Source organism: Mirounga angustirostris, unplaced genomic scaffold (assembly GCF_029215605.1).
Source record: "Mirounga angustirostris isolate CCGP_5_RB_7025 unplaced genomic scaffold, mMirAng1.0.hap1 SCAF_4, whole genome shotgun sequence".
NCBI classification, from domain to species: domain Eukaryota; kingdom Metazoa; phylum Chordata; class Mammalia; order Carnivora; family Phocidae; genus Mirounga; species Mirounga angustirostris.
The window spans coordinates 133,026,557-133,054,461 of record NW_026991712.1 but is presented as its reverse complement, the minus strand read 5'-3'; the positions used below and the strand labels follow the sequence as shown (position 1 = coordinate 133,054,461).

Here is a 27,905-nt window from a genome sequence, read left to right as displayed (position 1 = left end):
AGCTTCTATGGGGAATGTGTTTCTAAGCTAGCACTCAAGACAAAAATAGCTATTTCTGTTTAAGGGCCTGGTATGTCCAGCTGAATGTAATGTGCAACTCCACTCTTCTTTGTACTTAGATTTACTCAGCTCAGTCCTTCTGTAGAGGTACTTGGTTTATTTTTAGAAGTCCCAAGTCACTGAAGATGATACATTCCCTTATAATTAAGAGATGACCTGATTTAATTTATTCCCAGATTTACCTCAACTATTCACTTAGGAATTCCATTCTATTTTCATGCCATCTACAATTACTTAACAAGTAACAGGGTGAAATGAGAAATATAATGGGGTAAAAATAACCTTAAATTATATAAAAATAAAACTAGTTGGAACAAAAATACCAAAAGATGTCTTCTAAAATAAATAAAAACCACTAAAAAATTGTCAAAAATTGGTTATTATTGTTGGTCACTTAATTGAAATCTTTGTAGATTTCACAGGGATGTAGTTGAGCAGAGATGTAATTCTAGCTACATATTTCCTCCATTCCTCTCCCCATCTATTTCCTCCATCCTAATGCTTATACTCTGAAGTGTTGGAAGCTAAAGCTAAAGCCAAAGCCATACCCAATCCATACTCCCTCACATATTCTCTCAACCCTCCCCATTCTTGCCTTTGCAGGCCACATCCTGCCTTGGACTTGTATGGGGAAGAGGTTCTGATGTAGCTTTCAACAACTAGCACCTTTTATGTATAGATATTTTTGTTGATTTGTGGTAATATTTTCAACAGATGAGGACTGTAACTTAAGGAAACGTTTTCCCTCAATTAATTTACCCACAGAATACTGAGACTTGATTATGCTATGTTAGATAGATCTGTAACCATACCAATTTTATGAACCACAGTTTTTCAAACTATGTTTTGAACACTTAATAAACCTTTTTATTTTATCTCCTAAATGAAATCTTCCCAAATCCCTTTCCCCTAATCTGTGTATATATAATACACATAAGGTACTTATTATTTCTTGGAAGTCTAGATGTGTATTAAAGGGCAAACAAAGTTAGCCAGAGCCTTAGCCACCTGGCTTCCTACATACCTACCAACATGTACCAGAAGCATATCTGTAGAACTCCAGGAGTCCTCAGAAAAGTTTAAAAGCTACTAATACTAAAACCATGACATTTTTCATCATTAATGAAAGAATTATTTCAAATTTTTTCCTATTGCTTGACCTAGATATTTTTTAGAATATCAAAGTAACTTAAAACCTGAGATATCAACAAAAAGGTTACTAAAATAACCAGTAAAAATTGTTACATAAAAATAAAACAAAAAGAGGACACATGGGTGGTTCAGTTAGTTAAGCATCTGCCTTTAGCTCAGGTCATTATCCCAGGGTCCTGGTATTGAGCCCCAGGTCCTTGGGCTCCCTGCTCAACAGGGAGTCTGCTTGTCCCTCCCTCTCTGCCCCCCTGCCCACTTGTGCTCTCTCTCTCAAATAAATAAAATCTTTTTAAAAATTAAAATAAATATATAAGTAAATAAAACAAAAAGTACTTAAAAAAATCAACTGGCCTTACATTTATAAAATCAGAAAAACATGCAGGCAATTCTGCAAAAATAATAAAAAATTCAACAAAAATCATCTGAGAAAATTTAAAATTCTTACTCTGGGGTGCCTGGGTGGCTCAGTCGGTTAAGCACCTGCCTTTGGCTCAGGTCATGATCCCAGGGTCCTGGGATCAAGTGCCGCATTGGGCCCCCTGCTCAGTGGGGAGTCTACTTCTCCCTCTACCCACCCCGCTCTCTGTCTCTCTCACTCTCTCCCTCAAATAAATAAAATCTATAAAAATAAATAAATAAATAAAAATTCTTACTCTGCTTTTACCACTTTGAGTTAATACAAAAATATTTTCTAGTATTAAAAAAAATTTTTAAAGAATATTAGATTTACACCCTTATATTAGCAATATTGAAATTAAATAAGCTTAAATTTTACCTGACATTAAGTTTCTGAAGATTTTCTAACTCTCTTATGGCAGAAGGAAGGGATGTCAGCTGATTATCATGTACCTAAAAGTTATTAAAAAACAGTCAATATCTTAGTCTTTTAATTAACCATATGAGTTTGCCATTGTACAGAATTCTTCAACAATAATTCTGCTATTCTAATTTAATAGTATACTTGGAGTATTGTTAATTTGTTCTATGTATAGAAGCAGAAAAGGAGTTTGAAGTTGACTAAGCTCCTGTTCAAAAGTCATGAAGTGGTAAGTCATCAATTTTAAATATTACAATTAAAAAAAATAACCTTACCTCATTCAGTGAAATTTCAATCTCAAATGAGAGATGAGAGGGTTAGAAACTAATAGCACTTGATGGTATAATTTATGTCAACATATACAAAAAATGAAAACAAGAAAGAGGAGGAGGACCTCTACTATGTTCTCATATTATTTTCAAGATATATGGAACCTTAGATTCAATCCATTCATTTTGCAAATGAGGAAAATAAAAACTTCTCTAGAAATTTGACCAGATTCAACACTTTCAGACATGAATTGGAAGATTTCTGATGTTCCTAAGTAAAGTACATCAAAACTCCACAGATTGCGAAATAAACTACTCATGCTTTACAATATGACGTGGCAACGAGACTAAAAAATAGTCCTTGAATAAACACACAAGAAGTTCAATAATTTAAGTCAGTACTGAAGTTTAAAAAAAAAAGTAATTCCAAGTACTGCTTTAATGTCTAGGTTGATGAAGAGAAAAATAACAGCAATAAAAGGAAAAAGATGAGCAACAGCAACCACTTGTTAAATATGGATTCTGTTTACATGCAATAATGCATTAAATTCTAAGAACAATTTTTAAAAATAGGTAGTAGTGTCAGTCCTGGTTTATAGATGTGGAAACTGAGGTACAATGAAGTAACTTTCCTGAGGTCACACAGCTATCAAGTGACGCAGTCACAATTGGAAGCCTTATGTTCTGTAAGTGCACTCTTAACCATCATGCTATGCCTATCAATAATTTATTCTTCCTTATGTTCTACCAATTAAACATGTGTTTTCTGCTTATCAAAGCCTAAATTTACCTTTAGAGTCTCCTTAACAACCCATATTGATACTAGTCAACTTACATCAAGAACAGTGAGTGCAGGCAGGAGTCGTAGGTCATCTGTAAGTGACTTAAGTTTATTGTTGGATATGATTAGTTTGGTCAAATCCGTCTGCTCCCACCATCGCTCAGTAGCACTGAATGAAAGATTCTGATTAGCTTCCTCAGGAATATCCACATTTATTCTCCAGACACACTGAGGTACTATTTCCATCACCACCACACCAAAAAGAAAGAAAACAAGAAGTGAAATACTAAGTGACATACTTTTATAATAGCCATTCAGTTTATCTATTGAAAAGCATTTTCTGAAACATTAAAAACTTTTTAAAAATTCAAAGAGCAATAAATTACAACTAAAGTTGATTTTGTTCAAAAACAGAATGTGATATGTATTTTATATATTAAATCTTACTTTTATTTTCTTTTTTTTTAAGACTTTATTTGTCAGACAGAGAGAGAGAGAAAGAGCACAAGCAGGGGAGGGGCAGGTAGAGGGAGAGGGAGAAGCAGGCTCCCCACTGAGCAAGGAGCCTGATGCGGGACTTGATCCCAGGACCCTGGGATCATGACCTGAGCTGAAGGCAGACGCTTAACCATCTGAGCCACCCAGGTGCTCCTTACTTTTATTTTCATTCAACTATATTTACTATACACATACTCTGCACAGCACATTGTAGTAGATATATAAGACAATAAAGAAGGGACTTTATCATTATGCTAATACAATAAAAGCATGAAAATCAACATTTACAAGGTGATGTCCTAAGTTTTATAACAGGAGTATATGCTGTCTGAGAAAGCACTAGTAATAATAATATCTAATAATAATAGCTAACATTTACAAATATCAGGCAATTTTCTAACATACTCATTTAAACCTCATAATAACTCTGAGGTAGGTGCTATTACTATTCTCATTTACAGATAAGAAAAATGGGACACAGAATGTATAATTTACCTAGGGCTATTAGCTAGTAGGTAGCAGAAATGGGATTCAAACATGTGCACAGCTATATTGTCTTGACTCTCAGTGGACATTTGGAAGGCATAACTAATTCTGGTAGCTGCTATTTTACCTAACATACAATTTTATTTCTTACTCCATCACACAATATTGTGTGAATTCTACTGCAGCAAATACAGTAACCTCTTAAACACAGCAAATAAGACCATATAAATTGAACAGGGAAGAGTCCAGTTTCACCACTATAAAATCTGAAACTCCAGAGGGTATTAACTTGCTATAGCGTTGTAGCAAAACTATTTTAGAGTCCTTCATTCCAGGGCACCTGGGTGGCTCAGTCGGTTAAGCGTCTGCCTTCGGCTCAGGTCATGATCCCAAAGTCCTGGGATCGAACCCCACATCAGGCTCCCTGCTCAGTGTGGAGCCTGCTTCCCCCTCTCCCTCAGCCTGCCCCCCCAACCCCTCATGTGCTCTCCCTCTCTCAAATAAATAAAATCTTAAAAAAAAAAAGTCCTTCATTCCTTCATAAAAGGACTACATAGTAGTATGATCTAGAACTTTCAGCGGTTATTAATCAAGGCAACAACTGGTTATATCCTGCAGTCATTGACTAAGATGTCAGAATGAGACTAAATGGAAAGCTGTGGTCCAAGTTTCAAATTCAGCACATTGAAGTATAATTCAGGATTACTAATCTGATATAATGGTTTTATAGTAGCAAAGCAAAGCTCCTGAAATCCATGAGACTTACACTCCTTCAAAAAAATGGGGTATCTATATTCATATTAGAATGAATGAAAAGATCCCTTTCCTACCCCTTCTCTCTGGTTAGGTAGCCTCTTCTTTATACTTCTACCAATGAATCCAGATAATATGAATATTATAGAATATAAGTCCATTCATGTTTCTGTTTGTGGATAGAGGTTTATTTTTAAAGTAAAGCAAAATAAAAAGAATTCACTCTCCCCAACTTTTTCGAGAGCAAAAGCACCATAAAATGTACCATTATTACTACTATTACTATTACCATTGCTACCATTATTATTATTATTATTTTGGTATATAGGTATGGATGGTTGAGTGGGAATAAGAAATAGAGATCAACTACAGATTAGCATGATAATTTATTGACACCAAAAGAATCCATATAACTGGCGATGTTCATGTATTTGACTAAATATCAATGTTACTCTTGAGAAATTTTTTTTTAAAAGTTACCAACATGCCATCCAGGTTCAGTCACCAACAAAAATTTCCAGAACAAAAAAACAAGGCAAGATGAAACAATACAAAACACACAAAAAGGTACAGAAGAAACTATGTGATACGCACAACTCTACTCCTAAGAAAATATATAGAGCATTTGTGCATCTATTTTTCTCTGATACCTATGTATCGGTACATGAGGATGATTATAATTAAAAAGCAATGTAATAACAAATTTTGGTGGGGACGAAGGCAGGGAGCACAAGAAATTCACACAACATAATGAAAATACCTGTTACCCATCAACTATACTAAATCAATGTTACAATTTTATCATTATTTCAGATTTTTTTGTTAGCAAAATTTGTCCTTGTGGGAACTATCAAGGAATGGATAACTGTTGATATTATATTGTTACTGAATATGTATCAATTTGCTTTTCCATAAACACTGACATACTGCTCATTCTTTTCCCCATTACAGTTTGTGAGGTATCCCAATTTCTTGAAGAGCTTACAGCTTCAAGATTCATGTCACTTTTCTCTCCCTACCCCAAAACACAAAGAACCACTAAAAGTTATAAAAAGTCCTAATTATTGAGGAATTCTATAGAGCCATCCTAAAATAGCTTACCAATGCATGAAACAATCAGGTAAAGATAAATGTCAATAGGCGTATAAATGTGAAAAAAATTACTATGTAGTCAGGTTTATTTATTTATTTATTTGGCTCCACACCCAGTGTGGAGGCCAACATAGGGCTTGAACTTACAACCCTGAGATCAAGACCTGAGCTGAGATCAAGATTTTGACACTTAGCCAACTGAGCCACCCAAGTGCCCCTCATTTGCTTTATGTAAAATTTAAAGTATTATATAAAATGTCAAATATATACATAAATTTAGAGAATAGTATAATGAAGTAACACTCCATGTATCCATCATCCACCTATAACAATTATCAACTCATGTCCAGTCTTGCTTCATAAATAATCTCATTTTATAATAATCTAAGCTACAATCATAAACTAGAAAAAGTACCCAAAGTAAACAAAAGCAAAGAAATAGAGGGGAAATCAATGAAACAGAATAGATAAAAAACAATGAAACCAATACCTGTTCTTTGAAAATTGGAATACCACCTTAGATCCTACAGATGTTAAAAAGATAAGGGAATATTATAAACAACTTTACATCTATAAATTCAACAGCTTAATTAAAATGAACAAATTCCTTGAAAGGGGGAAAAAAAACCACAACAGCAATATAAAACCTGAGTAGCCTTGCATCTATTAAAGAAATTGAATTTGCTATTTTAAATATTCCCATTTAAATATTTAAAACATATTTAAAACATATTTAAAACAAAGAAAACTCCAGGCCCAGATGGCTTCACTGGTGAATTCTAACAGACATCTGGAGTAGAAATGATATTAACTCTACATAGACTCTTTCAGGAAACAGAGGAAAGAGCAATCCCTCACTCATTTTTATAAAGCCAGCATTTGCCTGATACCAAAACCAGACAAAGACATTAAAAGAAAAAAGAAAAAGAAAAAAACTACAAACTCCCTAATGATTATAGGCTCAAAATTCCTTAACAAATTTATTACCTACATATAAAAAAATACATCAGAATCAAGTGGGAATGACATCAAGAATGAAAGACTTTTAACATCTGAAGATCAATGAGATCTATCATATTAACAGAAAAAAAAGACACCAATGATTCTCAAGAAATGTAAAAAAAAAAAAAAAAAGCATCTGACAAAAATAAACAAGAAGCAGCTCTCAAAAACCTAAGTACTGAAGGGAATTCCTTTGACCTAACAGAGGGTTTCTATGAAAACATATAGCTAACATCATACATAATAGTAAAGACTAAGTGCTTTCGCCCATTATCACTACTTCAGAATTTTACTCTGGGTCCTGACCAATGTAGTAAGATAAGGAAAATAAATAAATGGCATTCAGATTGGAAAGGAAAAAGTAAAATCATCTCTATTAGTAGAAAACATGATCATCTATGCAGAAAATCCTAAGGAATCTATAAAAAAATTATATGGAATGTGTTTAGAGATTCCACAGAATTCAAGGTTAATATACAAAAATCAACTGTGCTTCTATGTATTCGCAATCAATAAATGAAAATACTTTTTGGGGCGCCTGGGTGGCTCAGTTGGTTAAGCGACTGCCTTCGGCTCAGGTCATGATCCTGGAGTCCCGGGATCGGGCTCCCTGCTCAGCAGGGAGCCTGCTTCTCCCTCTGACCCTCACCCCTCTCATGTGCTCTCTCTCTTTCATTCTCTGTCTCAAATAAATAAATAAAATCTTTAAAAAAAAAGAAAATACTTTTTAAATGCTTAAAGATTTATAAGACACAGCATCTAAAACCATGAAATAGGGCTAAGCTTAACAAATATATGCAAAACCTTTGGTATGAAAATAAAAAATATTGCTGTGAAAATTTAGAGGTCTAGATAAGCAGATAAATATACCACATTACAAACTAATTAAGTTGTCACTTCTCCCCAAGGTGACTTACAGATTCAGCACAATCCTAATCAAAATCTCAGACGGCGTTTCCACAGAAATTAACAAGCTGATTCTAAAATGTATTATCAAAATGCAAAAGAACTAAAATAGATAAAATAACTTTTGAAACAGTAGAAAAAAGTTGTAGAACTTAATGGTACTTGATTTAAAGTCTTACCATAAAACTTGTCAAGACAGTGTATTAGTATAAAGATATATAAATCAATAGAAAAAATGAGTTCAGGAATATTCCATGCAATAATATATTATCAATTATTTTCAACAGAAATGCCAATTTAATAAGAAATAGTCTTTTCAACAAATGGCACTGGAACTGTAAATTCATGTGGATAAAAAAATGAACCTCCACCTTTACCTTATGACACACCCTAAAATTAACTTAAAATAGATCATAGACTTAAATATGAAAGACAAAACTATAAAACTTCTAAAAGAAAGCAGAGGAGAAAATCTTCACAGCCCCTGGGTGGATAAAATTTCTTAGTACAGAAAAAGTACAAATCCCAAATGAAAAATAATTGATAAATTGGACTTCCTCAAAACTGAAAACTTATGTTTTTCTAAAGAAATTATTAATCCTCAGACCAGGAAAATATATTAGATATCAATAGAGATAGATATCTGAGAAGTACTTCTGTCCCCAAAATATAAAAGTTCTTACAACTTAAATACAAATAGCCCAATTTAAAAATAGACAAAAAATCTGAACACTTGGCAGAAGATAATACAAATGGCCAATGAACATTGAAAAAGATGCTCAACATCATGAGTCATTAAGGAAATATAAATAAAATCATAAGGAGGTACTACAATACAAGCACAAGAATGCTAATGTCAAAAAGACTGACAATACAAAGTGTTGGTAATGATCTGGAGCAAATGAATCTCCCATGTTTACTGGGAGCAAAAAGTAAATTCTTATAAAGTTAAATATACACTTATTACTATATGTCAAGCAATTCTACTCCCAGGTATGTAACTCAACAGGAATGCTAACATATGTCTACACAAAGACTTTACTTGAAAGCTCATGGCAGTTTTATTCATAACAGCCAAAAACTAGAAGCAAATCAAATGTTGATCACAGGTGAATGGATAAACAAATTGAGGTATATACATACAACGGACTATTACTCAACAATAAAAAAAACTACTGATATAAACAACAGGGATGAACCTCAGAAAACATACTAAGCAAGAGAAGCCCAAAACAAAACAAAAATTGCAAATGTATAATTCCGTTTAAATGAAATTCTAGAAGCAGCTAATCTATACTGACAAAAAGCAGATCACCAGTTGTGTGGAATTAGCAGTGGGGGTTGACTGACAAAAAAGGGGCATAAGGGAACTTTTTGAGTGTTGGAAATACTCTGTATTTTTTACTGCGGTAGTGGTTACACAACTGTATGTATGTGTATATATATGTGTGTGTGTACATATATATATATCAAAACTCACTGAATGGTACACTTAAAATGGATGCATACATTGTTTATAAATTATACCCCAATAAGGTTAACTCAAAAAAATAAAGATGATGTAATCTATCAAGGTAATCTTATGTATGCATATATTCACATATATATCAAATGAATAAACAAATTGAGATACATATATATGCATAAATACACATACATATATACACCTACACACACACATATATATATTTCTCACAAGATGATAATTGTTTCAAACAGTACTCGATACAGCTTTCTGCAATGATGGAAATATCCTATATGCTGCACTATTCAATATGGTAGCCACTAGCTGCATACAACACTTAAAATGTGGCTAAAGAACATGATTTTTAATTTTATTTAATTTTGGTTAATTAACATTTAAATAGCCATATGTAACTAGAGCCTTCCACAATGAACAGAATGGCCATTAACGAAGACTGAGAAAAGATTCCTTTGCATGTTTTTTTGGTGCATATTACTTTATCTTCCACTGACAATAGCTAATTATAGAAATGGGGACTACAGATGAGTTGATGGCAGAGAACTGTCTAATTTGGGGAAGATACTTAGAAGTGGGTAAGGGAAGAAACAGAGAAGAAATAAAAAAAAAATGTTTAAAATGGTGTTTACATGGAAGGCTAAAAGAATGTGTAGCCAGTAAACTACAGAAGCAACAAACCATGAAATTTAAAAATCTATTTTGATGGTTTTGAACAGTTGCATAGATACAATGATCACCCATAGTATATGATATTTCCTTAAAGTAGAAAATCGTAATCATTCCTATTAAGGTCTATACCCTTGTATATGTAGATTCCATCTGCTAAACGGTTGTAAATATATGAAACTATAATACACTGTATCACATCATGGATGTATCACTGACCAGAGAGTCAGAGAACTAAGTGTTGGTTTAAACTGCGCAACTAATCAAACTGGCCAGTAATCCAACATCTCTGGTTACCAATTTCCTTGTTGATTAAATAAGAGGGCCCCAGAGTAACATAAAAGCTAGGTAGGATGCAGCAGTAGTAATACAAAAAGTCTTCTGCTAGGTGCAGAACAATATTTTAATATCAGCTTATCCTACAAATGCCATTCACTAAACCCTCTACCGAATTATGAGGATTTTACAGGAATAAAGCAGTAAATCCAGCACTATGTAAAAGATCAGGGAAAGCTCATTGATAAACATCCAAATTTCTCCACAGTGGCCCCTTTACATTAAAGAAAGAATCCCATACTGACGATCCACAATACTGCAGTGTCACTTTCAGACTATCTTTAAAGTTTAATAAGAAACAAATACACTCATACACTTATACACACACACACACCACCAGAGTAAAATTAAATAGTTATATAGAAAGCATTAACTCAGTTTCAGCTTGAGATTGACCCAGAGGAATGTATCTTTGCATTTTAGAACACCTGAGTCATTGTTATGTTAGAATGCATGAAGAGAACTGTTCTCTCCTGAAGTCCCATAGGATACTGTAAAAAAAAAAAAAAAAAGAAGAAAAAGAAACAATGTTTAACATATAAAAAAGAAAACATTTTTACCAATCACTTTAAGAGAAAAACAAGTTTGAATTTATACTTTAATTTGACGGTACATTCAGCTTTATAGTGAAGATAAGCCTCACTGAAACTGTAATTCCATCCTTCCCAATCTGTACTTTTCCTGTGACAATAACTATGACAGATGGCATTCACTTAACTAACACCCTCTGTCCTCTCCTACTCAAGAAAACATACTAAAATGCAAATGAGTGAACATATTAATATAGGGATAAGTTTAAGTTCTGCACTAATTTATTAAACACATTTGGCACTGATAGCAACTCGAGCTACACTTTTCAAGAGATTGAAACACTGAAGTTCAGAACTATTTTAACAGACCAAGAAATAGGAATGGCACTTTTAATTAACCATCTAGTTCCTTGTTTCATAACCCAAACAAGCAAACTTCCCTGGATTTCAGTATACTAAAAACTAAATGTTTACCTCAAGATTCTGCTATTATATACAGATTAAAACACTTTCCTCTTGTTTTCATTTCTAAGAATGTTCAAGAATAGCTTATTTGGATGATCCACTCAATAGTTTCTTTCTGGAATTATTTGTTATTAAAATGTGATACTTTGGTTAATTCTTATTAGCTGTTTAGACTATTAAATTCGATTAAGACAACCAGTAGTCAAAATAGAGTTAAGCTAAATAGTAAAGCAGAACACAGTTAATATAGATTTAAGGATGGCTGTTTAAAACTTGGGAAATATATGGTTTATGTTACACTTTTTACTGTGTCATAACAAACTGTACATACTGAAAAATGCAAATTCTCAGTACCTTTAAACAGAAGGCATGACATCGTGAGGCCTAGAAGCCCTAAACCTATTTACTTAATTCCACAAATGGAAACTAACCAAACTGCTCTCTTCAAAATAAGGACACCCTTATACCCATATTTCCCTTTCAAATAATGGTTTCCAAATAAATTTAATTGGTTTGTTTAGTAAAGTATCCACTTACCAATTCTCCTGTCAGTTCAACAGTGTGGTTTCCTTTAAAATTCACAGCATTCTTTTTGTTCCAAACTCTGGTACCTTTTACTTTCATTCAGTTTCTGATGTATCACCCAAAAACATTTTCTACACTACTATTCTACCAATGTCACGTAACCACAAGGCAACAATAAATACCTCCTTTTCAACTCCATCTTTCTTTTATCTGATCCAGTGAAAAAGCTGCAATATCCATACTAAATCAAACAATGATATATTTTTGTGTACTTGTTCAGAAAAAGAGCTGTCATTCAAAAATTTCCAGAATATTTCTAATATTCTTCTTTGAAGTTGGTTATTAACAGTTATTTTGTTTCAGCACGCCTTTGTCAGTCTATAGAACTGACACTCAAGAATGGTAACTTTAAAACTGCCAACAATATTCAAATGTTTAAGTAAATTATAGTAGTCATAAGATGAAATATTATAGTCATTAAAAATAATCAGATTATTCAAGTGACACCAAAAAATGTCCAAACAGAAGTACAGCAGGACTCAGTACAATTCTAAATTTGCTTAAAATAAAAAACACAAGGCAAATTATACATCGTATTCACACAAAAAAACTTTAGAAGAAAAACCTTCAAAATATCAACAGTGACTAACCCTGAATGATTATTTTCCCTTTTTATGCTTTCTATGGATTATACTTTTTCTATAATAGACACAATGCTTTTATAAAGAAGAAAATGATAAATGGGTATTTTCATAAAAGAACTATGGCCTATCAAAAGAAAGGGTACTAAAAGCCATCAAGAGTACTCATTTCAGTTACAGGTAGAAATTAAGGTGTACTGGGTACCAGTTAACACCCTATTAGGGTAATAAAATGCCTCACTGCTCTTAGAGCTTCCACTAAGAAGAATCAATTCAAGAAGGCCACCATCTAAGAGAAAGAATAAACAGAATTTTAACTGCTTTGGGTTATATACATCAAAATGAAAGGCTAAGTTCTATTTTTCCAATATAGAAATAATGGACATGAGCAATTTTAAATTGCTGCATAAATATGGAGGGAAGAAAGACCTGGAGTACAACATAAAAATTTGTTATTTGTTCAATAAGTGCAATTCTTAATAAATAAATTTGAATAAAACATATTAAAATGCCTATGTGACTATAAATTGTTTGAAGTGTTAATTTGCTTCTTCACAATATCTGGAAGAACCACAGATAGCAGATATATAACAAATGCAATTTAAATAAGTGTCTGTAACTCCCCACAGCATTCAAACACTTTCATATTTATTATCTCATATCTTTCATATAAAATATCTCATGATATCTCATACATATTGATAGCAATCAGAAAGCCATGTTTGATAATCGCTTTTGAACATAATTCATAATTTTAGGTAATAACATTTGGAGATAATAAAAATAATGATAATAAAAATAATAAAAATAATGTCTTTTTTATTTTTATTTATTTATTTGGAGATAGAGAGAAAAAGGGGGGTGGGGGCTTGGGGAGAGGGCAGAGGGAGAGGGAGAATGAGAATCTTAAGCAAGCTCCACGCCCAGTGTGGAGCCCGACATAGGGCTCGATCTTAGGACCCTGAGATCATGACTTGATCCGACATTAAGGGTTGGATGCTTAACCAACTGAACCACCCAGGCACCCCAAGAAGACTTTTTAAAAAATGAGTATATTTTAAAAAGTATAACAGTAAAAGGGACAAGATAGTACAAGTTTATCAGAAAATAGTAATCATTTTTCTACAACTAACTTATGTCAAAAAACAAAACCACTTATGTAGCCTTCATCTATATGTCATATAACACAGATTTTAAAAAATCCTAACAGGACATTAGCCTTTTATGTATCACTTATTCATTGAACCCTAACTTACTGAACAGAGACATGCAGCATGAAAAGGCAAAGGACAACCATGCTCAACAGTAAGAAAACAAACAACCCAATTAAAAAATGGACAAAAGATCTGAAAAGGCACTACACCAAAGAAGATATACAGATGGCAAACAAGCTTATGAAAAGATGTTCCACATCATATGTCATTAGGGAATAGGAAACTAAAACAACATTGAGACAGGACTACATACTTAATAGAATGGCTAAACTCCAAAAACTTGATAATACCAAATAGCAGCAAGGAAGTAGAAGAGGAACTTTCATTCATTGCTGTTGAGAATGCAAAATGCTACCTCCATTCTGGAAGACAGTCTGGCAATTTCCTACAAAGCTAAGCGTAGTCTTACCATGTGATCTAGCAATGGCACTCTAAGTTTACACCCAATTAGTTGAAAATTTACATCCACACAAAAACCTGAGCACAAATAGCAGCTTCATTCATAACTGCCAATAACTGGAAGCAACAAAAATGTCCTTCAAAAAGTAAATGGATAAAATGGCACATCCATACCATAGAGTAATATCCAGTGATAAAAAGAAATGAATTATCAAGCCACAAAAAGACATGGAAGGACCTTAAATGCATACTGCTTAGTGAAAAAAGCCAGTCTGAAAAAGCTACTTATTGTATAATTCCAATTATATGGTATTTGGGGAAAGGCAAAACTACAGGAGCAGAAAGAATGGTGGCTGCCAGGCTTGCCAGAATGAACAGGTAGAGCCCAGAGGATTTTTAGGGCAGTAAAACTGTTCTATATGATACCATAATGGTGGATACAGGACGTTATGCATTTGTCAAAACTCACAGAACTATACAATACTAAGAGTGAACAGTAAAGTGAACTATGGATTTTAATTAATAATAATGTATCAATATTAGTTCATCAACTGTAACAAGTACACTAACATTAATGTAAGATGTTAATAAAGGGAAACCAAAAGCTGGGGTAAGGGTGTATATGGGAACTCTGTACTATCTGTTCAATTTTCTGGAAACCTAAAACTATTCTAAAGAGACTTGTTCTACAATCTAAAAGACTGTTTTAAAAGATTAGTTGTTTGGGGAGAAGAATTTTTCATTACTGTCGTTGTTAAAGTATAGGATTCTGAGAAAAGACGGGAGGGCCTTGTAAATACTTAAGGGCAAGATTTCAAAAGGTTTTTGTATGTTGCACTAAGAACTTTATACTGAATCTTATGATGTATGGGGAGTCATTAAATGTGAGTGACATAATAAGATCCAGGTTTTAGAAAGATAACTCTTGGTAAGGACACTGTTTTAGAGTGTGAGACTTAAGAAATCCAGGAAAGCATTTAGGAAGCTATTACAATGTTAACAGTGATAGCAACAAAAATGATAATTTTTACTGTGTCCTTTTTATTACCAAGGACTTTGTGTGTATTATCTCAATTAAATCTTAGTAGGCCCTATTATCACTACACATTATAAATGAGAAAATAAGGTACAGTGAGATTAACCATCTCAAAGTTACATGAGCAAAGATGTGCAGATAAGGAGCATGGCTCCACAAGGGGCTATACATGTTTCAGAATTACAGTGGTTTGGGTGTCAAAGTTTGAACGACAAGAGATGTTGAAGGCTATAGCTAGATAAACACATTCTACATTATGATAACAAGGATTTCTTTTTGATTTATAAGGTACAAATACCATGTGCTTCTCCCATTTATATTTTTCTCCTCTATGAAAAACTCATTCAACATAATTTATTGAGTACCTAGTATGTGCCAGGTATTGTGGTAAGCTGTTTACACAGTAATAACCTAAACAGTCCTGATCATGTCATCATGGAGTTAAGAGTCAAAATTCATTTGCTCCCTTAAACTTTAATAGACAAAATCATCTGGGTCCAATCAAAAAGTACGTTCCAGTACACCACTTAGTATTCAGAAATATTCATTCATTCGCTTATTCCTTCCACAAACATTTAATAAGAATCTATTATGAACCAAGCACTGTTTGGGTTGTTAGTGAGACAACAGTGAATAACACAAAGCTCCTTGATTTCATGAAACTAACATTCTAGTGGGAGAGCAGGGAAGACAGTAAACAAATACATAATATAAATTCTGATAGTGATAAATGTTATTAAAAAAATTAAACAGGTAAAAAAAAAACCATAGTGTTAGCAATGGTATTTATTGATTAGGGTAGTTAGGAAGGGCCTGTATGAGGTGTGACCTTTGAGCAGAGTCCTACAGGAAGCAAAAAGCCCTAGTCAGGTATCAAGGAGAATGTTCCAGCCTCTGAGAAAAACAAATGTGTATGTACATCTGTAGTTTTAAAATATTTATGTTTCCACTGATTAAAAGCTTTTCCAGATAGAGCAGAGATTTTATGTCATATACCCTTTCATTTGTTCTGAAAGTATTTGCTTGGTCTACTCTATATAGGACACAATAAAAAAGCAATCATTGTAAGGAAAATGGAAGGTTTCAATCCCAGATAGCCTAAAACCTGAATATAAGTAGAGAGAAACATTACAGGAAGAATGCTATATTCTCTCTCCCCAATCCCTCCCTTACACAAGAGACAATCACAAGAGCATTTGGCTATTATTCATTCATGGTATCCAGAGAGGTGCCTGTTGATCTTTACTAGGTTTTTGAGGATGGTCTCAAATTCACTTTGTGTGGCATCTATCTTGATCCTCAATTTAAGAAATGTGCTCAGAAAAGTAGGAACCGAACGTGCCAGACCGAACCAGTGGGAATGTGATGGGTGCCTGAATTAGAGCCCCGGGGTCCTGGTTAGGAGACTGTGGCAAAGATGGTCAAAAAAAGCAGGCCAAGGAAAGGGAGCCTGCCAGGGGCAAGTGCTTCCTAATAGCACAATCTGGTCGTACCTCCGGATCTTACCTTCACTGAGATTCCGACCCGAAAGGTTTAACTGGCCGCTCTTCCTCGCTGCCTTTAACAGCCCCTGCGGTACTGAAGCACCGAAGTCTCTCCTCTCAGCTCTGAAACCCACTCGGGCATCCCGCTCCGCCACTCCCTTCAGGCGCGACATGTTCAAACCCTTTAGTCCAGAACCGGAGCTCGGCGCGTGACGTTTAAAGGTGGCGCCGGCAAGCTACCCCGCCCCTGCCGTGAGCGCGCGCTCCGTGCGCGGCGCTCGTGGCCTGGCGACGGGCCTTCGCTCTCCGCGGCGCGGCCCCGATGTCGTCACCGCCAGAGCCTGGGCTGGAGGGTAGAGGAGCCCTTCCCGTTGCCGGTGCCGGCCTTGTGTCTTGCAATTACTTCGCTCAAGTAAGTGCGTTTAACGGGCTGAAGAGGGGCTTTAAGGGTTTATTGTTTGTACTGTTCCTGCGACTCCAGCCTTCTCTCCTGTGCTCGCGCCTTGGCGGGGGTGTCAGGGAAGGATAACCTCTCTCCTCGCCTGGCCTGAACGTGGGCCTTGACTAAAACTTGAGACCTGGGCGCGGTCTGCAGCCTCTCTGGACCCTAGTGTGTGTTTGTCGTTTGTGGTGGTGGCGCAGGACCTTCGTCCGGCGTAACAAGTAAAACAGATTTCTGTTCTTCGCGCGTATACCCGGACTCCTAGAATTAGAGCACCTTGCCTGCTGTTGTGTTTAGTTTATGGTCCAGAATAGGAGGTGGTGTGAAATGGAAGGGCTGGCATCAGAGGAGAAAAAAGAAAGCTTAATGATAAATGTTCTCTCCACTGGACAGCGTACAGAGACAAGTGGAGACGCAAACTTTAGTGTAGCGAAAACAGCTTGGACTTTGAAGCCCAGGAGATGTGAGTTCGAATCCCAGCTGCTTCTGTATCTTACCAGCCGTGTAACTAACTAGGCAGTTTATTTGCCCGTTTTTAAAGCTTACTTCTTTTTAGTGAAATTAGGAATAATTCCTATCTCATTCGGTTTGTTTGTTTGTTTGTTTGTTTGTTTAAATAAGTGAAGATAGAGCTTTAACTATTGAGTGCTTGGTGAGGAAAGGGACTCCAGGATAGAAAATGAAAATTTTGTCCGATACGTCGGTTTTCCTGGGTAGTTAGTTTCTGTCTGAAATGTACACCTGTATTGATTCATTCGACAAATAATTAGGAATTCATCATCTTCAGTACTGTGCTGGGTGCTAGACTTTTCTTTTGCCCGAAGTGATTTTGTTTTAAAAGGCATATACCGGGAAATATCCTCCTAACCCTCTATTAACTTGGGGATCTGTAGGATGTTTGAAAGGTAGGATGACGGCCCACTGACAGATTCTGCAGCACAGAGTTTTGCCTGAGTGCAGGTTCTTGCTACCTGTAAAATTCGGTTTTTAACCCTCTCTCACTTTTACTTCTTGGTTCTTTAGAGTTCTTTACGCTAAAAGTGAATAGCAGAAAAGTACCAGTAGTTAAACTACCAAGCAAGAAGAGTGTTTTAGTGCAAGGACCCTAGTTTTTGCAAGGTCACTAATGAGCCTCCTCCCCACCCCAAGTTTATCTTGACAGTAATGATTATTTCCACCTTACTGAGGGGTAAGTGCCAGGCTCAAGTGCTAATAATACCTCCTTTGCTATCTCTTATTCAGCGCAATAACCAATTTTGCAGGTGAAGAAATTGAGGCTGAAAGGGATTAAGGAACTTGTTGAATGAAGGTCACAAGTTTTTGTAAGTGGTATAGCCAAGAATATGAACCTAAGTCTCTCTCCGAAGTCGTTCTTGTTAATCATTATGATTTGCCTAGTGGCTTTTATTTCATCATTTTCAACGACTTTATCCTAGAACCATTTTAAGGGACACTTCAATTATGTTTTAAAAAGAGGGTTTTGTCTTTTTTTTAATTAGGGAAAAAAACTTTTCCTCTTTTGTAGCATGTAACAGCCTACCTTTGGAGGATGAATTGCTCAAGTATTAAAGTTTACAGTAGCTACCACTGCCCCATCAAAGATGCCTTTTTTAGTTCAATATTTTTTAAAATAACAGCAAGGTATAATATTTTCATTTATTGTGCTTCTACTTGAAGTTAAATATTTCGTTATTGACGCTTAATTATAGTAAACATTGCTGCATTTTGTAAAAGAGAAGCATAATTCTGTTTAATGGCAAAGTAATTCTGAAAATCCAAGTGACCATATACTTGTGGTAAACTTCAATAGATATAAACTGACATATATAAAAAATTTTACTAGTATGTATCTGTAGTACACTGTGTATTATACCTGTGTAGCAAGTGCAGATTAAGCAACTTGAATTGAGCTTCTTTAATGAGAGAGTATAGGTATATATACTTATATTTGTGGGACTTAGCACTTTATATCAACTGTATTACTTTAGGAAGAATGCATTGCAGACAAAAAACCCAACCCTTTTTCAAGTTGAGCATTTCAGCAAAAGTATTTGCTTTAAAAAAAATGGATTTTCTAAATAACATGAAATGGATGTCTCCTGTGCAGGGGCTGGAGTCTACTGCATGGATACCTTTTGTATCAGAATTTGCCTAGCTACAATTTATTATATTCATTTTGTTAAAGTAATGAAAGGTTTCCCTTGTCTATCTTCTTTGCCAAATGAAGAAAGAAAGTGAAAAAAACAAAAAATATATGACCCTAAGAATTACGTCAGCCAAAAAATGCTGTTCTGTTTCATAACGGAAACTATTATCAAAGTAAGATAGAGTGGCTTACCTCTACCGTTACAGTTTAATAAGATTTTCAAACATGTCTGTGTTACTCTTATGAACATTGCTACATGTGAGATTTTTTTCAAAGCGGAAAAGTACAGTTAAGATGGATTTATATAGGCAAACTGAGAAACTGTAGTAAAGAAAAATGGTATTTGTGCAAAATTTTTAAGCACATTTGTTTTAAAAATGTTATCAACTAAGAGCAAAGTGAATTTGCTTTACAGACATTTCTAGGAAGTTTCTTTTTGTAAATTAACAGATTTAGATGTAGCCTATTTTGAATTAGTATTATGTTTATCTTTCAGAATATTGCCAAATCAGTGGGAACTACTGTTTTATGGTAAAGTTATTTATTGAGAGAACATTTCACTTTTTAACACTGTCATTATTGATTGGCATTTTTGAACCTAACATATATTGCTTATTAATTGTTTTTTGAGTTGAATTTTTTACATTCTCATATACTTACTATTCAAAGTTTTCTCTATGTTTGTCTCTCTATCAATAAATTGTTTTAAATGATTAAAATTGAGAAGAAAATTATGTGGGACAGGGGCTCTCCATGTTTTAAATATTCAACTTTTCAAGTGTTTGTTACACGTCTTTTAGTTTCCTTTAAAAATTCAGTTTGCAGTTTTCACATGTTTTCCATTCATGCTGTAACTACCAACTTTTAAAAGTAGTCAGTAGGGCGCCTGGGTGGCTCAGTTGTTAGGCGTCTGCCTTCGGCTCGGGTCATGATCCCGGGGTCCTGGGATCGAGCCCCGCGTTGGGCTCCCTGCTCTGCGGGAAGCCTGCTTCTTCCTCTCCCACTCCCCCTGCTTGTGTTCCCTCTCTTGCTGTGTCTCCGTCAAATAAATAAATAAAATCTTTAAAAAAAAAAATAAAAGTCAGTAGGAAATATTCCATACTATTTCGTTGAAGGCAGTACATACTTTGCATTTTTATTCATAGTTTCATATGTGGCTTTGAATTGTACTTTGTTGTTAGTGAGTTGTGTGTGATAAGTTTTTCTGATGGAGAGAATGCGTTTTATTTTAGAATAGTTATTTGCGTATGTTTTGTATGTTCTCTGTGCTTCTTTTACTTTTTTTTTTTTTTTTGAGATTTATTTATTTATTTGAGAGAGAGAGAGCACAATGGGGAGGGGCAGGGAGAGGGAGAGAGAATCTCGCGCAGACTGTGCACTGAGTGGGGAACCCAACTTGAGCTGGATCTCATGACCCTGAGATCATGACCTGAGCTGAAACCAAGAGTTCGAAGCTTAACCATTGGTGCCCCTCGTTTTTACTTTTGAGTCATAAAGCAGTGAGCTTGCTCTGGGTAGTTTAATATTTGATTCAAATGTTGGGTCTTACATTTTTCTGTGCTTTCAATACAAAAGAATTTCAGTCCACCAGTTTTGGGAAAATAATCATTTTCATTTTCCTCTTTTGAAAAGGCTTTTATGGGGTGCCTAGGTGGCACGGTCAGGTGAGCATCAAACTCTTGGTTTTGGCTCAGATCGTGATCTCAGGGTTGTGAGATGAAGCCCTGCGTGGGGCTCCATGTGGAGTCTGATTAAGACTCTCTCTCCCGGGTGCCAGGATGGCTCAGTCAGTTAAGTGTCTGCATTGGGCTTAGGTCATGGTCCCGGGGTCCTGGAATGGAGCCCCCGTGTCAGGCTCCAGGCTCCGTGGGGAACCTGCTTCTCCCTCTTCCTCTGCCCCTCCCCCCAGCTCACTCGCTCTCCCTGCTCTCTCTCTCAAATAAATAAAATCTTAAAAAAAAAAACCTCTCTTTCCCTCTCCCCCATAAAATAAATAAATAAATCTTTTTAAAAATAAAATAAAACAAAACAAAATAAAATAAAATGGCTTCTACATGCTAGTGTTTTTCCTCTGAAGAAAAAGTGGAGGAACTAGTTAAAAAACATATTTTTTGAACCCTAATTATTACTAGTTTTATTTTTTAGTTTATTTTCTTTCCATTGAAGAGAAAAAAACCTGAAATGGGTGGTTATAGAGCAGTCTTTTTATGTCATTAAATAAATGTTTATTGGCTTTTCTAAAATCAGCTGAGAATGTTTCCCATTATTCCCAGTGATTCCCACTCCAACCTTTAAAAGCTGTTTTCTTGCTCATTTTTCCAAGATTAATGTTTCTCTGACTGAAAATATTAATTTTATAGGGTTTTGGAATTTGCCTGCTTTAAAGTAGTAAAGTAATACAAGAGAAAAATAGGGCACCAAACCCTAGAATGTACTTCATAATATCATCATTGTCTTTGTGTTAATACATACAAAACCACTATCAAATAAATCTGTTTAAAGATTGGCTTTAATTAAATCCACTGTTTTAAAATTTGACTTTCTATCACTCCCTGCTGATAATTTTGTTCTATTGGATTTGGCTTACAACTTCATTTGCTCAATACCTCAAAAAGAGAGAAATCACATGATTATACATAGCAAATATTGTTCTATATGAACAAAGCTCCCCAGCTGTTTTAATAAGATAATATGATGATCACTGAGACTTTATTCTTAGTGTCAACTTAGATTGATAAGAGGAGAATATAAGAATAATTTGGTAGTTTGTTGACAATCAGAATCAATAGATTTTTACTTAAAAATTTGATACTTAAATTTCAAGGCAGAATATATTCACAATTGTAAACAAGATAAATGCTGGTTTAACTTTCAGAATAACTTCAAGACTGTCCAGTTTTTTTCCACGTCAGTTTTTTCCCCATCACTTAAAATATCACAGTTACATATACTTAATATGAAAGGTACCATCACTGGGATGGTGAAATACTAGTGAACATTTAAATATGTGGCCCCAGGGGCGCCTGGGTGGCTCAGTCGTTAAGCGTCTGCCTTCGGCTCAGGTCATGATCCCAGGGTCCTGGGATGGAGCCCCACATCAGGCTCCCTGCTCGGCAGGAAGCTTGCTTCTCCCTCTCCTGCTTCTCCCTCTCCTGCTTCTCCCTCTCCCACTCCCCCTGCTTGTGTTCCCTCTCTCGTTCTGTCTCTGTCAAATAAATAAATAAAATCTTTAAAAAAAAAAAATATGTGGACCCACATGCAAATCTGTGAACCCAGCTTTAGGTTTCTTCTCCAGCTTTGTTCTTCATCTTTCTAGAGATACATGTTTTGCTCTTGTCACTGAATTTATTCACTGTTAATGCAGCTTTGCTTATTTTCCATTTTAGAGATTCTGACCTTTTTTGCTTTTAATTCATTTCCTAGAAAGTTACCTCTCTACCATCTCTTCCCTCCAAAATAATTATTTGATAACCATCTCCACGTGTTTTAGACTTCAACATGAGCTAATTCCAGCTCATAGTTTATAACTTCAGGTGACTGGGGTGGCATTTAGGAAAAAGCATTATGGTCTTTAGCTTCATCATTTGTCAGGAATTCAGATTGTCAAATGTACTTAGTAATATTTTCCTTTTTTTTTTTTTTCTGCGCTTTGGTCATTTGATGGTCTGTTGCTCTGACCCATGTCACAGTACTTTTAAGATTAATCAAGCATATGTGCAATTGCTTATGTCTTTTGAAAATAAGAATAATAATCTTGCTCTAAAAATGTAGAAAAGTAATTGAAGCCTTCCTAGAAAGATTTTTCCATGGAACATTTGTGGGTTTTTTGTTGTTTTGGGGGGGGATTTTTTGTTTTTTTGTTTTAGAGAGAGAGAGAAGTGGGGGCGGGGGGGGGGAGAGGGAGAGAGAGCAGCTTAATCAGGTTCCGTGCCCAGTGGAGAGCCCAACATGGGCTCCATCTCACTACCCTGAGATCATGATCTGAGTCGAAATCAAGAGTTGGGCACCTAAGCGACTGAGCCACCCAGGCACCCCATTAGATAAAATTTGCATTTTATCAAAAAAGGAATGTTTTGGGGGCACCTGTGGCTCAGATGGTTAAGCATGTGCCTTTGGCTCAGGTCATGATCTCTAGGTCCTGGGATCAAGCCCCACATCAGGCTCCCTGCTCAGTGGAGAGTCCACTACTCCCTCTCCCTCTGCCCCTTCCCCTGCTTGTGCTCTCTCTCTTTCTCAAATGAATAAATAAAATCTTTAAAAAAAAATAAGAAGGAATGTTTTGTATAGCCATCATCTGTCTGTGCATGTTATTGGTAAAGTCCTGCTTCAGGATCAAAATGAATATGAAAATTTGAAATCTGTTGGTGTCATGTTTCAGTTGCAGCAGTCTCTTGAAGAAAGGGCATCTAATAATAAGTGTGCTTTGCATATTGACTACCATTTAACAATTTACAGAGTATTTTCACGTTTGACAATAATTCTCTAAGGTAAGACATTGAAAAGGTAAGGAAGTTGAACACAGACTTTCCTGTAATGGCATATACCATTTTTTGAGTGCCTATATGCTGGACACTGTGCTAGGTACTTCATATCCATAATGTTTCTAATCTTAAAAACTCATACCTTTGTCCTCATTTTTCACATAAGGGAATTACAGGCATTTCACATAATGGCTAATTATAGGCAGCACCTATTATAGTGGATGAGAACATACATGCACAGAGGAGTAGAATGGGAGACTTGTACTTTTTTTACACTTATTGTTTGAATATTTAACATTTTGCATTTATTACTTTATAATTTTTAATATATGCCACAAAGCCTATGTTAAAATGTGAGATCTTAAGAAACTTTTCTCACTATGTATATTAGCTCTTCTAATTCATCTTTCACGTGAATGATGTCCAAGGCATAGTACCAGCCTAAAATAGAGTGATGGTGTAAAATGTAACCCAGTTGAGGTAACCATTCATTTTTCAAAATGAAAGACTTTTAATTTGTAGAGTAAGGATAATAACAGAAGTTAATATTCATCTTTTCTAAGCATTTGTGTTAGTATTTTCATCCTCATAACAACCTCGTGAGGTAAACATTACTATCAGCCTCATTTTTCAGATGAGGAATTCAAAGAACAAAGTAATGAGCCAAAGGTCACAATTATTTTAATTGGTGGTAGAGCCCCTTTCGTTTGACTCTAGACCTGCATTTATAATCACTGTAGCACCTTTTAAGCGTCCTGAGGATTAAAAGTCATTTTAAAAACATTCAGTTAATGTAGATCCTCTCATTACTGAGTTGAGTGCACTTTCCTTTTTACCAGTTTTATCAGACTTTAGAAATAAGAGAAAATTAATTTTATACCATAGGGAAAAAAGGTTCAAATGGCACAAATGTCTAATTCCTTGATTCGGGAAAACTAATGTTAAAATGCTTGAAACTGTTTACTTAAAGATACAACTCTACTGGATATATATATATATTTTTTTTTTTAATTGTGAAATAGTCCCTCAAATGGCCTTTTCTCAATTGAGACTCCAAAAGAATCTTATATAACATAGATAGTATTGAGTAGTCAGTATCTAGAGCTTCTCCATCCAAATATTTATTTTGACCCCATTCAATCCAAAAAGCCAAACAAATTTGTACAAATTGTGATTTTCCAAGTACTGCATATGCATTATAGCTGAAAATACTGTGCATGTGTATATATGCACTTTTTTCCTCTATGTTAATTTTCAAGGTGCTCACAGACCCTGTGTTGTCAATTTAAAAATATAGATTTTCCTGCTATTGGTAGACAATATAAATTAGACAATACAAAACTAGTATCTGGAAATAAATTTAAGTAGACTTTTTTTTTCTGTCCTAGTGTATGTGTCCATCTACCCATCTCTCTTATCAGTCCCCCAATGCCAACTCATCCTTTAGCCTCTTCCCTTCATTTAGATAGAGAAAATAGATATTAATATTTATAGAGGTGTCTAATTTATAGAATTAGAAATAGAATAGAAATACAATTATCTAATTTGTAGAATTAAAAATTCAAATTAGAATAGATCTGCAGATAAGTTTTTTTAAAGTTGAGGATTTGTAAGCCGCAGTTTATTTCCTAGTCTTTCTTACTGCTTTCTATAGCCATAGAGGAAAAAATGCATAGCCAAATACTTTGAGAGTTTGTCTCAACCAGGTTTCCTTATAAATCTGATAAATGCATTCCTGTCTTCATTCAGCAAGCCTTTGCTGAGTATATTATGTGAGTGAGGCATTTGTTAAGTTTTTAGCACACTGATGATAGTAAGTTTTATCAAATACTGTCTTTGTACTAGTATATTGGCAGGCATCAGGAAACACAAAGACTAATACATTGCCTTCCCTGTCCTCAAAAAAGTGTATTTGCAAGCGAGGAATTGCTGCTTAACAACTAATTTGATTAAAGTCCTGCTGCTTTGCAGATTTGCAAAATTGTGTCAGTTAGGGGAACTCATTTCTTCTATTAGTACGCACCAAGGTGGCTAACAATAACAGAGGTGACTTGACTTATCCAACTGGGAACATGGTATCCAGTGGGTAGAGTGATTATACATATCTGTACCTATTCTATCTTTTAATTGAAGAATATCCAACTAAATATATAAGATCTTTTTTTTTCTTTTGCATTGGAATGTCTTCATATTACAAGTATTCTTTTTTCCCCAACCTTATTCGGATATAAATGACATACAGCCCTAAGTTTAAGGTGTACAGCATAATGAATTGACCTACATATATTGTAAATTATCACAATAAGTTTAGTTAATATCCATCATCTCATATAGATAAAAAGGAAAAAATATATTTTTCCTTGTGATGAAAACTCTAAGGATTTACTCTCTTAACTTTCATATATATCATATGGCTGTGTTAGATTTATCGTCATGGTGTTGTGCATTGCATCTTCAGTACTTATAACTCAAGTTTGTACCTTTTGACCACCTTACCACCTTCCTCCAATTCCCCCTCCCCTCACCCCTGTATCTAGTAACCACAGATCTGATCTGTGCATTAACCCTTGGTGAGACTGGTAATATTTATCATTCAAACATAGCTGGAAGCCTTCCCAGTCCACTTCCAAAGATAAGCTATGACCCTTCCCTTTGCATATTTCTTTCACTTCACTTTCCACATGATACTGACAGGATCTCCTTGTAAGTCTCTCTCTGAAATATAAACTGGAAAGCATTCATTCAATAAAGAATGGTCTTACAACTTTTCTTGAAAGTTTCAAACTTATTCTTACCCTCAAGAACTTTTAAATTTGCTATTTCCTCTGTTTGGATTACTCTTCCTCCAGAAATTCAAATGGCTTGCTTCCTCCTTTTGTTAAAGTCTCAGCTCAGTAACCCATTCTCTCCTATCTTTTATCCTGGTTTATTTTCATGACAGCACGTTACTCCTGTACATGGTTGTGTGTGTTTATTGAAAGTTTGCCATACTGAAGTTATAGGAGATCAGGAACATTGCCTATCTTTTTCTGCTGTATTCCTGGAACATAACAGGTACTAATATTTGAAGGAATCTGCAAGTTTTTTAACAACCTCTTATGACACTGAGGTTAGAGTAAAGACAAGTATGATACCCATCTCCAGATTCTGTATTTCTTATAGTTATGTTTAATCAGGAGCCTAAACAAATCTGAAGTTATTTAAAACTACTGTAGATTGGATATACTTGTTATTTGCTTTGATATATTTGTCTTTAGTCATTTCTATGGGCACCAGACAGTAATAAGTCAAGGTAGTTAATTATTTAATCTATTTATTAGACCTACTAAGATCTTCAAAATTATGATTCAGTTCCTGACTGAAGTAGATTCTTAGACATGAAGTGAAATTTCTTCAAATCACACTTAATAAATGACAGGGTAGTATTTTAAGCCACTCTCCTGGCTCTAAGTCTAGTATTTTTTCCACTTGCTAGATGACTTGAAAGTAAAATATTCAACAATTCTTCTTATTAAATAAGACTCTTTTTTTGCCACATTATTTCTCCATCTGGAGGCACCATCTATTGGCATTTCAATAAGTTATACATAAACTGGCTCCTGATGATTTAAAAGATTTTCTCTTATCACAGAACTCTCTTTCTTGGTTTGAATATTTTAACTATGAAATAATGTCAAATATATGTAGAATAACATAAAAGATTTCTTTGTATCCACTAATAAAGAATAAAAAGATGCTAACATTAAAAAAAAAAAAAAAAGAATGAACCCTGCTTTTGTGTTGTCTTTTTGTTGTAGAACATTGTAGCATATTTGGCACATGGTAGGCACTTCTAGTAGGTGTAGAACTTGTCAAATGAAAAAGAAAACAAAAAACAATTTAGTAATGAGTTTGATATCCTTTATTACAGGGAAAACAATCCTTGGATTAGGGGATTACAGTGCCTCACGAGCAGTTGAACACTCTTCCCAAAAGATTTCAGGCAAGAGTATGTTTTAGAGAACATTAGGAAAGGCAACACAGAAATAGGGCATGATTGGCCAGGAGATTGAGGGATTTCCTTATAAAGCTAGCAGTCCAGGGCTCCTGGATGGCTCAGTCAGTTATATGTCTGCCTTCAGCTCAGGTCATGATCCCAGAGTCCTGGGATCAGCCCTGCATGGGGCTCCCTGCTCAGTGGCAAGTCTGCTTCTCTCTCTCCCACCTGCCCTGCCCTGCCCTGCTCTCACTCTCCCTCACTC

At 35.0% G+C, this 27,905-nt stretch overlaps 2 protein-coding genes across 4 annotated transcripts in view; one reads left to right on the top strand and one right to left on the bottom strand.

Annotated features, from left to right (window-relative positions):
- LRRC40 (leucine rich repeat containing 40) overlaps nucleotides 1-16,813 on the bottom strand; it is a 50,319-nt gene extending 33,506 nt beyond the window's left edge. The window contains exons 1-3 of the mRNA XM_045897419.3: nucleotides 16,618-16,813; nucleotides 3,134-3,315; nucleotides 1,988-2,061 (exon numbers count right to left, since the gene is read on the bottom strand). Of these exons, the coding sequence (XP_045753375.1) occupies nucleotides 1,988-2,061; nucleotides 3,134-3,315; nucleotides 16,618-16,768 (407 nt within the window). The 5' untranslated portion in view covers nucleotides 16,769-16,813. The remainder of the gene's footprint in view (nucleotides 1-1,987; nucleotides 2,062-3,133; nucleotides 3,316-16,617) is intronic.
- A 50-nt stretch (nucleotides 16,814-16,863) lies between these two features.
- The window catches only part of SRSF11 (serine and arginine rich splicing factor 11), a 42,643-nt gene continuing 31,601 nt past the window's right edge, over nucleotides 16,864-27,905 (top strand). The window contains exon 1 of one of the 3 annotated variants that reach the window (XM_054512808.2): nucleotides 16,864-17,007. The gene's annotated coding sequence lies outside the window, so the exon portion shown is untranslated. The remainder of the gene's footprint in view (nucleotides 17,008-27,905) is intronic. The other 2 variants (XM_054512812.2, XM_045897426.3) reach the window with 2 other exon arrangements.